This window comes from Microtus oregoni, unplaced genomic scaffold (assembly GCF_018167655.1).
Source record: "Microtus oregoni isolate MIOR12 unplaced genomic scaffold, Mior012 000010F_ref0000083, whole genome shotgun sequence".
In the NCBI taxonomy this organism is placed as follows: Eukaryota; Metazoa; Chordata; class Mammalia; order Rodentia; family Cricetidae; genus Microtus; species Microtus oregoni.
Genome location: NW_024543069.1, coordinates 9,467,307 through 9,479,765, shown reverse-complemented (window position 1 = coordinate 9,479,765; position 12,459 = coordinate 9,467,307). Strand labels below are relative to the sequence as shown.

The window sequence follows — 12,459 nt, the reverse complement described above, 5'->3', positions numbered from 1 at the left end:
TCCTAGTCTCCTTGAAGATGCAGAGTACTGATTGTGTTGGCACACTGTAGAGGGCCGGTTTTGAACTGCATAGAAACTCTGTGCAAGGGAGACTTGAGGTAGCATTCTTGCTGATAGGCTTGGCAAACCAAGTTGGGAGGAGGCAAACCTCTCCCATCAGTAGAGTGCCTTGCCAATGGTCAGTCCTTGAGAGCACAGATGTGCACTGTAGTTCAAAGGCTCTGATTAGGTTGTGGTTTGTCTTCTGATGAGGTGTTTTTACATATTATATTACAATAAGAGTTTTTCTCATAACACCTAGCTTTTTGTTTAGATTAGTTAGGGCATGAAGCTCTTGAAATTAGTCGCAACCAAGTGACTAGTCTATGAAACTATTTTCATGTATTATGGGAACCTAGTTTGAATCGTGATTTGAGTATTATAAAGAGAGCACTGGCTTTGCAATAAAGTATGCAGTTGTATCTCCTACCCTGCATCCCCTGTGTCCTGATTTCTGCGGCACTACCCCGGGTCATCCATAACCGAGGAGATTGGGGGAGGGTCCCCAACAGCATACCAGAAATCCCTATCCCTGTGTTCCTTCATTCCCCCAACAAAGAAAATATAGTATAACATATTATACAAAAACATTCACAAAACTGTTCATAATATTCCCAAGCAGAAAAATCCTTATAGATAGGTTATTGAACTGTAACATAATCTGTGAGAAACAGAAGCCCATGTCTCAGATGAAGAAGTAGGCTAAGGAGTTGGTTCTGTGATTAAAAGCATTTATCACTTCTTACTTTCCCAAATGTCCCGATTTCAGTTCCAAATACCTACATGGTAGCTGACAAGTGGCTGGAATTACAATTCCTGGATTTATGCACTCACGGCCTCCAAGATAACCAGGCATATTTAGGATATATATGGGCAAAATGCTCCACATTAAATAAAAATAAACAAATTTCTTCAAAAAGTAGCAACTATAAATAAAACACAAAAAAAGGTTCTACTTAGTGAGAGGGAATGTAAATACAGAAGCAGGAAGGAAGATGAAATAACATTAAGAAAAAGTCATAAGGGATCATTGTATCACATATACCTTAAAAAACTTATAATACAAGGCTCAGTGGTAAAAAAAAAAAAAAAAAAAAAAAAAAAAAACTGGCTATCCTCCCAGGCTGACCTTCCTGATGTCCCAGGTTCAATTCCCAGAACTCACTTGGCAGCTTACAAAGTCAGTAACTCCAGTTATGGAGGAATAAAATAAAATAAAAACTATAGAAGACTCAAACAATGTTAAATGAGATGTCTTCATCTATAGTGACAATGCTTCCTCTACGAGCCAAAAACAATCTAACCAAAATACCTACATCAGGCATTTTTGAGTTGTTAGTCTGATTACAGGCATATTGGACAGATCAAAAGTTGTCAGACTGAAGTTTGTGCAGGGTACTGAGCAAGCATGAAAACTAAATAAGAAAAGAGCCATGCAAAATGAGCAACTCTGCAGGATGATGAATTATAGACATTAGTCAAAGTTTATCAAACTAGGTATGAAAATTATATACCAATGAAGCATATGAGCATCCCACATATATTTAACTAACATGTAAGAGTAATTGATTGGAACTGTGGTGGAAACATGAAATTCTCCTTCCTAAATGATAAGCACAGCTTCAAATCCCACTCCACCTCTCTTTAATATAGGCTAGGACATGAAGATTAATAGAAAGAAAAGAGTTCAGATCTTTTGATAGCGGGGGTGCCAAAATTTTAAAGAGCCACAGCCTACTTTTCTGCTGGGCCAAATTATCTCAGGGCCTGTACCTTGAGGTCTGTAGGACAGAGAAAAGCCTGACTCAAGTTTAAAGGATAGTCTCAAAGCTACCAAGTGAGGAGGAGACAGCTGTTTCTCATTGGCTGGAGGTACCCCCACAACACATGATGTCACTTAACCTATAAAAGCTGATGCTCACACTAAAAAACTGAGTTTCTGCTTTGACTTGATCCTTATCACGTCTGATTGTCCTGCATCCCGGGGCTGCCGAATGGGCAGATAGTGCACTCGCGTTTCCCGTGGAATAAGGCACTAAGGAGACCTATCACTCACTTTTCCTTTCTTGAAAACACATTTAGGGAGTGTGGGTAAACACAGGTTATCACATGTTCTCAATCTTGGTGTTGCTAACATTTTGAAATATTAAGTGTTTGTTAGGTGTTCTAGGCATTAGATCATACTTTTCACCACCCCAAAATGGGCTCCAGGTCCAGTGTCCTCCAAGTCCAGCAGGGTGGTATATAAGGCAAACTGTCTAAACTTGAGAAGTGTAGAATGCAAGCATGTCTAAAGTTCACTTAATATTATCACTTGTTAGTATTATCATTCATTTCGAAGCATACATGACATCTTCCTTTGTTCAACTAAAAATATGGACTCTGAGGAAAATTTCCTTAACAGTGACATCTATCGTGTGAATATTCTACTTTGTAAGGCTATTTTAAATTTTTTTGATTTGTTTTATAAATATCATTTTATAAGTTTCACATTATAATTAATAAGCCAGCCTTCATTTATTCCCCAGGAAAACTCGCTCATCAGAAGTGTATTTAATTAGGGTTAAACGATTCCATTAAATGTCAAAGACTCTCCTCTTTGATCTGAAGCTATGTATCATAAATAAGATATTAGACATATTCTATTAACACTGTTAATGGGAACAGGGGAATTATTAGTTTATTATTAACGTGAAAATATGAACTGTTTTAAAATTTTCAAACATCAACATCAGGCCAGCTTGAGCAATATAGGGAAAGCCTGTCTTAAAGATTAGAAGAATAAGGGGGGGGGGGTAAATTCCAAGAGATTATACATGCTTCTAGGTTTATGATGGAGTAAACCTAGACTCTTCTTATGACGGAGCAGGCAATATTGAAAATAGACTTAGAGGAACTAGTGTAGCTTAGCAAGGTAGAATGTCAAGACAGCTGGCTGCTTTGCTACAAAGCGTGTGGGCTGGAGCTAAATTCTCACTGTCAGGGATATCCAACATCATGAGAGACTCTAATTCCTCATATTGCTAATCCAGAAAAGGATAAATCCAAAGTATGATTTCTAGTGAACTGTATCAACTCCGCAATATCCTAATGAAGACAAGCCCCAGTGGACCCATTTGCAATTAGGGATAGCCTATATTTTATTATGAGTCCAGAACAACATCACAAAGATAAGATGAAAGCTAGCCACAAAACTCTTCCAATAGAAAAACAATTTAGATAAACATGAGTCAAGTGAAGCAGGCTACCTAAAAGGTCTGATAGAATCTTCTAGAGCCAAACTGCAAAACTCTGATGCTATGAGACTTGAGTTTAAGGGGGTAGGAGAACTGCCTCATATTCTCGCCACATTCATATTCCTAAGAGGGACATGCTTACTCCTCTGCCCGACGTCACTGACCCAGGCTAAAGACAATGAGAAGACACAGTATTTCCCTTTCTTAAACCTAGTAACCTATTGTAATTCTGATGCAAGCATTTACTTCCAAACTTTGGTTAACATCATTTAAGTGTTTTGGCAACGTTTTGGAAATGAAGTAAAAAAAAAATAGTTTACAGAAAAATTTTCCGGTAATTTTTCTTATGCACTGAGAAACAAAGCTGAAATTCACCGCATAATGAGCTACCAAGGCAGCTTAGCTAGTAAGAGAAGGTACTGGAAATGTTTCTGTGCTTCTAGTGAAGTCTGCAGTAGAGGCCAAGCAAAATGAAGCAAAACAAACCAGGCGACGGTTACAGAAATCAGCACTCACCCGTATTTTGCAAAATTTGCCCAAAATTTCATTATGGATCGACTCAAATTTTCCTCAGCTCTCGTATAATTTGCGCCTCTTTCCAGAGGTAAACCAAAGACAAATTCGATTTCAGAGCCATGCATCACTCCCATCCATTCAGGCCAAGGAAGTTGGGAAGACCGGTGTTCGAAATAGTAGAAAAAAGCATCATTTTTAAGGTCTGAAAATGTCTTGGTAAACTCCAGTGCAGGGCAGATGAGATTGTAATCCCCAACAACATCGTCCAAAGCCTCCCGGTAAACTTCCGGTGTCTGGTCACCTAACCAATCCACATAGTAAAAAAGAATTGCTTCCTTTCCCAAGCTGCTCACTCCTGGGAAATACATATCTAAACCTTCTTGAAGTTCCCTCCGAGTGATGAGACTGTCGTTGTCTTTGCTGAAGCCAGGAGCCCCATACACTAGAAAAGATGACCCTTCATCTTTGTTAACGCCCACTAAGATCTGAGTTTTTTTCACTTGTCCGAGTTGGAGCAGTGTGTGGGGTATATCAGTGAGAAAATCGCCATCCACTGTTGGACCAAAATAAACCGATAAGAGGGAATCAGTGGGGAGAATGAACCTTTCATTCAGAAGAATTTCCCGAGGGTCTTTATTTTGAAGGCATTTAATCATCTCTGTCTCATTCTCCTTTGAGCAGCCAGTAAATTTAGCTAAGGTCCAAGTTCGGTTTCTGGCTTCCTCCGGAGACATTACTGCCCAGGGCGCATTAGAGGATCCACTTTCCAGAATGGCTCTGGTAAACAAAGGGTAACTTTGGGGACAAAGCAAATGAAAGTTCACAGAGGCTGCTCCTGCACTTTCTCCAAAAAGCGTTACACTTTTAGGATTCCCTCCGAAGGCAGCTATGTTTCTTTGGACCCAGTGAAGTGCCAACTGTTGATCAAACAAACCCATGTTCCCCGGAGCCTCAGAATTTCCTGGTAAAGCTAGAAATCCTAGGGCACCTACCCTATAGTTCATTGAAACTACAATAACACCTTCAACCCGAGCTAGAAATTTCCCATCATAAACAGCTAGAGAGGATGTCCCAGTTTGAAAGCCACCACCGTAAATCCATACCAAGACGGTGGCATTTTTTGGTTTAGGTGCTGGAATCCAAACATTCAGATACAAGCAGTCTTCGCTGAGGTTCGTGTTCGGATTCCACATTTCCGACCCCTGGAAACCGGGGAAGGCTTGATCTATGTTCTGATAACAGGAATTCGCATATTTGGTGGCATTCTGGATGCCAGACCACTTGTTTAAGGGTTGTGGCTTTTTGAATCTTAGCCTACCAAGAGGAGGCTGTGCGTAGGGAATCCCGAGAAAGGCAGTCACTGTGCCACCGAGAACAGGTAGGCTCAGTCCCCGGACTCTACCAGCCTTGGTTGTGACTATGAAGTCTTCTTCAGCGGGTGACTTCCCAAAAACCACGCAGAGAAGAAAAATGTACGGGAGGAAGTGGGTCTCTGTGACGGTGGTGCCCCGGAACTGCATGCTGATTTCTAAGAGAAAAGTAAGCAAAAGGTTTCAACAGCCTTGGAGATGCTGTGTTATGGCCCAATGATGATTAATCACTAAAATACAGTAGTTCCTAGTTACTCTAAACTTATGAGACCTAATGAATATGTTACTAAACCTCGGATATGTATAAGTACTAAGAAGAAAATCAATTGCTAACCACTTAGAAAAAAAAACATAGCAAGGAAATATATTTGATCTTGCCTTGAAAAAATTTTTTAAGTATATGTAAGAAGTTTAAGCACTCTAGTTTGTCCCAGGTGTGTATGCTATCATTCAGTACATATGGCTACATTAAATGAGGACTAGCTACGAGAGGACATGTCAGAAGTAATTTCTACGTGACTGGAGGGGAAAACACAATTGTTTTCTGAAATAGCATGGCTGAATGACGGAAGTCAGTTAAGAATATCGAGAAATCTGGAGTCACTGATCATGTACTGTCTTCCTGTATTCCATGTTTTTTTTTAATAGCCCCCCCTTTTAAGTATATTTTTCTTCTATACAATCTTAGTTTGTTTCAAAAGAAAATTGAGACAATTTATTTGCAAAATGTTAAAAATTAAGCAAATGTAATTTAGTTACAAATATCAACACTAACAAGCCAGTTTTTTCCTCTGGCTATTAAACACAGGCTGCTGAGCTGTATTACCTGTAGGTTTAAGGGAAGTTCTCTCAATTTTTTTGATAAAGATGAGAGTTTTCTGCAAGAATCACAATCTCCTCGGTGGGAGACCCAAGTGATATTTATGTGAGAGATGACATTGCCCTAGACAGACATTTTACAAGGCTAACAACAAATAATTTGTAAACTGATTGAAGCAAACATAAACTAGTTAAATATATTTGCTAGCAAAGTCATGGATACTCATGCATTTTTACGGTGTACACAAGTCATTGAAATCAGAGGACCCAATGCTGAGAAATGACTGGAATAAGTGGAAGAGGCAAGAGTGATCTTTATAAACTACAAAATGAAATGTATCTAATATTGTAGTTAGGTAATATTTATTTATGGTCATATGAAGACTCTTTTGTCTGGTCACAGTGTTATTACAATTCATAACATAAAAATCAGTTTCTTTGAAATAAAACTTTCCAAACTCCATCGGATAAAAATGAATATGCAAATATTAAAAAGGAATCAATGTTCATTTATATAGTTTCAAGAAACACAATTAAAATATTCATTAACAGACACTGGTTTTCATTCACATAACAATGGCAAGCACTCACAAATGCACAGACCTCCTGTAACCTTTTCTAATGCTCTAGTTTTAAATCTCACCTGCCTGCTCAGGAAACTAATCCTATCATCACCAACCATTTCCTAAGACTTTCTGTATGTATAATCAAGTTTGTTTTGCTAGGTCATGAGAAAGAAACAGATGTGAGACCTATGTTCCCTGACCATGAAGAATATCTTATTTTTAGTTTACTTACATTTGTTTTAATTGTGAGGTGGGACAAGTGTGCCACAGTTTAAGTTGAAAATCAGAAGACAACTCAGAATTTCTTCTCTTTTTCCACCCTTTACCCATCAAATCACCTTCCCACACTTTATACTTATAAGATGCTAATTTTAAATCAGTATCATTTACCCCTGCTCACGGGAAATCTAGCAATGAAATCCCAATAAACACATAAATAAAATAAACCATAATAGCAACACTTATTTTTGAACCCAACACTTTATGACTACATCTTTGGATAATTTTATTAATATCTGTATCTGTCCAAACTAGACTTATTTCATGTAAATAAGTCTATGTATGAGTTGATGGCTATGATAATATGTTCAGGTTTTAAAATCAAGTCACAGGTTTTTGTTGTTGTTTCGTAATGCATTTTTCATACAATTGGGTATGTGCTAAGATCCTTTAAATGTATTATTGAAACATACTTTTGTAAGTTTCATGGGATACTTAAATATTGTACTCACAGTGAGTGTAATTTGTAAGTAATGATAGTCAAACATATAATGATAATGTAGAGGTCTGGGAACTTGACAGGTACTGAGGTAATTTAATATTTGGATAGGAGGTATGCATTGATTTCTGTTCTTCATGACTTCTGTACTTTTTCCCTGATAATAACAAAACCCTTTCTCTTTAAAAAAGAGAACAGAAAAAGCCATGTGGAGGGTTTTTTGTTTGTTTGTTTTGTTTTGTTTTTTGTCATTTTTGAAAATCAGCTTTGACAAGAGAAAATGACAAGGTGCTGGACCTGTCTGTTCTAAACATATTTCAGTAAGCTAGCCTAGAACCCCTGGCTGTTGTCTCTGGGTGTGTGAACTGTAGGTTCCTTCCCTGTCCACTGCAAAGATGATCTGGGCTGTTTTTCTTACATTTTGCTTAAATATTATCTTATAAAGATCAAATTAAATGTTAATAATTTCAATTTCTAGCAATTTTTGATAACTTAAACTTTTGTTTAGCGGTTGGGGATTTGCCATCATTGGTATAGGACTTGCTCAACAACCAGGACTTTTGCTCAGAAACCCAATCCCCACAATAAAATCCAGGTGTGGTGGTGCCCCTCTGTGACCAAGACAATTCAGGAGAGGGAAAAGGAGATCCTAGGGGCTTGCTCAGCCAAACTGCCAAGAAGAATCTGTGAGACTTGGTTCTGTAGGAGACTCGTTCTGAAAGGAAAGTGGAAAGTGATCAAAGAAGACACGACATCAACCTCTTGCCTCCACTAACCATGTGAACATGCCTGAGGACACAAATGCACTAACAAACATAATATATATGAATACATACAGAACCTTGTGCATATGAATACATACAGACCATGTGCATAATTGCATGCACACACAAACAGATCTTCAACAGTTTCTTGTGCAGTAAATACAGTTACCTCCATTGTTATTTGCTTGGACTATATATGGTAATTTTATAATATTCTAGAACAGCTGCTATCACCCAGTGGTTCCATGGTATCTATATTAATATAGCTTTTCTTCCTGTGATTGAATATCCATTTTCCTCCAAATGGACCTTAAATTTCCAGAGCTGTTTATATGAATTAGAATCATCTTCTCAATAATGACGCCTATGAGACTTTCTTGTATGTAATATAAAGTGTACCATTAGAAACAACTACCACAAGTACATATAATGTAAAAGATGGCAGATCAGTTCTTTCTCCCAAATTACCCACGGAGAAGTTATATGCCATATCAGTAAATCTGCAGTGCTAAAAGGAAAAAGCAGACGCTCCCACATTCAGTACAGTCTAAATGTGCTGCATTTAAATCAACATTATTATTTTTGTAATCTGACATTATTCCATGGTACTCTGCACTTCTATACTAAAGACAGACTTTAATATTTATTCATCACACAATCAAAACAGAAATAAATAACTAAGCCGTCAAAATTAATTTATTAGCTTGTTTTTAATTATAATTTAGAATTCTATAAAGCTCCATTGCATCGCTCATATTGTGGTACAACTGGCGACTGCTAAAAAATAAAATATTAAACTCAGGGAAACGTGCTTATCATAAAAAATGAAACAAACTTTCACACCGAATACAGCTATCTTAATGTAGATAAGCTCATTCCTTGAAATGGCAGTTAATATTTAAAAAGATTAGGAGACTTTGCTCATGAGGCCAAAGTAAAGAGGTGATAGAGGTGGGGGGAAAAAGAACCTTGACTAAGGAATTCAAGTTTAACAAATGCTACTTGACAGCATATTTTACTGCTAACATTTTACAAATTCTAAACTTTTTAAAATTTTAACTTTTAAAGTAAAATGTACTTCACATCTTTTCAAAAAAAAAATTCAAATTTGAAATCTAAATTCTCCAGACACTTTTATGAGAAAAGTTACAATGTCATTATACCTTAATATGTGGATACTTAAAATGATTTATACTTAAAACATTTTTTATTATCACTTATCTGTAAAAATGATTTGTTTGCGAAAAGTTTAAGGTAATGGAAATATGTTACGAAAAGATCTAAAAGGCTCTCAATAATGTTCTCTGGGTATTGTGTTCCTGTCTTAAAAATATCAATAAAATTAGCGGATCTTATTTGGAAATTGGGATTTTTAAAATGTGTTGGGAAAGTGTAGTCAAGATTATACTAGAAAGATCCAGGAGGAGTATGAGAATTCTATTTGACTAAAAGAGCTAAGTCTTTATACCAAATCCAGCACTGTTTGGTTTCAGGCTAAGAAAAGTGGACTTTTGTGGAAATCTGTGCATAAATGGACTATAACATGGTCTTCCACAGAGCTTTGATGTCTGCTAAGACATCCAAGTAGACAGAAGATGACAGATGAGTTCGGAGAACTCGAGATCTATTCCTGAGCAAAGTCACAATGGACACTACTGAATATTAACTTGTTAAATTTGTTGGGTGTTCTTTGGAAGCTGCATTTTCTCTGCTTGCTGTCATTTACTGACATTTACCAACTGTGGCTGTGATGGCCTGGCAGAAGTGAAACTGTGAAGAGGCACTTGGTTCTTTCAGTGACAATACTGCCAAAACAACGGAACCCAGAGAAAGGGGAATGTCCCCAGGAAACGCACATTATAAAAAGAAAAATACATTCTTGGGAGAGATTCATACAATTCCAACAACGTGTGGGAACACCTGGCAGTATGAAATTGAAGACTAGGCAAATGCTAAGTCAATGCTGAGAGGTACCAAACCTTACCCAGGATGTGTTGGATGGGCACATTCCTGGGTCACTGTTTAAACTCCAGTCTCACTTCAGGCCATAAAGAAGGGCTGTGGGCTATGGGAGGGAAGTCTTTGTCCCTTTTCGCAATGTGGTCACAATGAATACATGTCCCTTTTCTGCTTTCCATTATTAGTTTAGTTCTTTCAATTGGTTTAATAAGGACCTGTGTGGCCAAACCTGGCTTCAGGCAAAGGCTGTGGCCTCCAGGTTTGATAACAACAGAGACAATCGATTTCAGTAAGAATAAGCAGTCTTTGGCAAAATGTCAAAACAAAGACAAGGATGAAATGTAAACAGCATTATCACTTGTAACCAAGTAATGAATCAAATTAAAGGCTAAATTTATAAAGGCAAATATATTCATGACCCTGTAAGATCTTCTTCACTTATCTTTTATAAAAATATAATATGAAATAAGTTTCAGATTTTTTCCTAAAATTAAAGATGCTGGATATTCTATATCAACAAATATAACGCAGAAATAGAAGAATAAAGCATGCCTTTTAAAATCTAGCTAGACATTAGATTTGGCATCTTAAAGCAATGGTCTTTTGTCTACAAGAACTCCAGAGTTATGATTCATATCATTAAAACATATGTTAAAAGCCTGCTAACTTCAAATATGATTTTATCAAAATGAATTGTAGTCATATTTATTATAAATATTCTGAAGTCTATAGTCTATATTAAAGAAGCATTGGGCCTGCTAATTGGAATACATTCTTACAAATACAGAATACCTGCTTATGAAAAAAATGTATAACCCATAGGAATCTGATAAAAATAACTGTTTATACTTCAATTTTCTTTTGGTCTCATAAATTTTATAGTCAATGACTCAAGAAAATCTGATAGCATAAAAATCTCAGGTTTCCAAAAATCTAGAAGCCGAAAACTCTCTATTTGTTTAGTATTCCTATATATAATAAAACAATGGAAACATAAAATATTTTACTCCAGATTAAACATTCAACAGTGGTCAGTAATGGAGGAGTGGCTACTTGTAGAGCAAATTAGGAAATCGATTTTCTTAGACATAGAAGGAACTGCTGCTTTCTGCTTGCCGGCTGATGTTGCGAAAGTTTCAGGGGACAAAATGTTGAGTAATAAAAGTTAAGTAATAAGAGAAAATTAATACATGTCATTGCAAAAGAGATGATATTGGACATAAGTCAAGGTTGCCCAAACAGTGCTTTTGTTGTTAAGAAGAAGGCGATTAATCCTGCATTAAAGAGTAACCCTAGCCCTAAATAAGTGTCCTTAGAGAGAGCATAAATAAATAAGGAAGACTCCACAGGTGCTGTATCTCTTCAAGCAAAGTTAAACAAATTCGGCATAGCCTCTGCGACGAAAGGAATTGAATTTGTGTTTCTGGATTAATAGAAAGCTCTGATGCAGTGCCTGCTAGCCAGTCTCCTCTGTCCCACTTGCTAGTCAGAGACTGTTCCCAACGGAGCAGCAAAGGGGCTCCGCACACCCTGAAGAAACCGCCTTTCTGTCTCAGCCGGTTCTTCACCGGAACCTTCTCATCAGGGGTGCAAATTCTGAGCAACTCACCGGAATCTGTGCAGAAAAGGATGCTGACGAGTTTGCCAAGTGGCAATCATGTAACACTTCGGGGAAAGGCGGGATGCAGCCGCCGCTCCGCCTGTGAATTGCACAGCTCTGACATTCAGTCAACTCTTACTGACAAAGCTCGCGAGAGCTGGCAGCAGCAACTTGATCTGGCGCTGGCCCTGCTTTCCTGACTGACATCTGCTCAGAGACTAATGGCAAGAGTACAGTGGTCACGCCTTCAGAGAGTGCTGGGGGTCTGCCTCTACCATCACAGACAGGCTTCCTGGAAAGAAAGAAGGGCGGGGAGGCGCCTCTGCAATCGAAAATGAGCGAGTTACTCTGTCCCAGCTTCACAGTTTCGTGCTGTGCTTTGTTTTGTTTTGATTCCATTTAAGAGTTTTACAGCAATGAACACTATCTACACTGTTCTAAAGAAATGTACTGAAAGCCGGTGTCCCTTTCATCTGTGACAAATCGTGTGGTCATAAAGTATCATAAAAAAGGAAATAGGAAATAAAACAAACAATAAACATATAAACTATGAAAATCAAAAGATTATTTATCTCTGACTATCCGGCCTTGGTTCCTGCATATCAACACTTATTTAACCCCTTCAGATTTCAGTTACTGGCAACTTTTCCAAAGTCCCTGCTGGTAGGTAATACATGTGAGGAAAAGCCACAGTTTATAAGACACATGAAAAGTCCAAAGTTCTTCAGCAAAGAGTTAAAAGGACATTTCAGTCAGGCACTGAAAGTGCTTGTTAACATACATTTTTATGTTTCACGCTTATAATACTTTACACATGTATCTTGCAAAACGATAAGAAAAAATACCTTGAAGGTTTAATAACTTGGTTTAAT

At 37.5% G+C, this 12,459-nt stretch overlaps 1 protein-coding gene across 1 annotated transcript in view; it reads right to left on the bottom strand.

Moving 5' to 3' along the window:
• The window catches only part of Bche (butyrylcholinesterase), a 57,641-nt gene extending 45,925 nt beyond the window's left edge, over positions 1–11,716 (bottom strand). The window contains exons 1-2 of the mRNA XM_041659387.1: positions 11,597–11,716; positions 3,792–5,319 (exon numbers count right to left, since the gene is read on the bottom strand). Coding sequence (XP_041515321.1) covers positions 3,792–5,311 — 1,520 coding nt within the window. The 5' untranslated portion in view covers positions 5,312–5,319; positions 11,597–11,716. The remainder of the gene's footprint in view (positions 1–3,791; positions 5,320–11,596) is intronic.
• Positions 11,717–12,459: the final 743 nt, after the last annotated feature.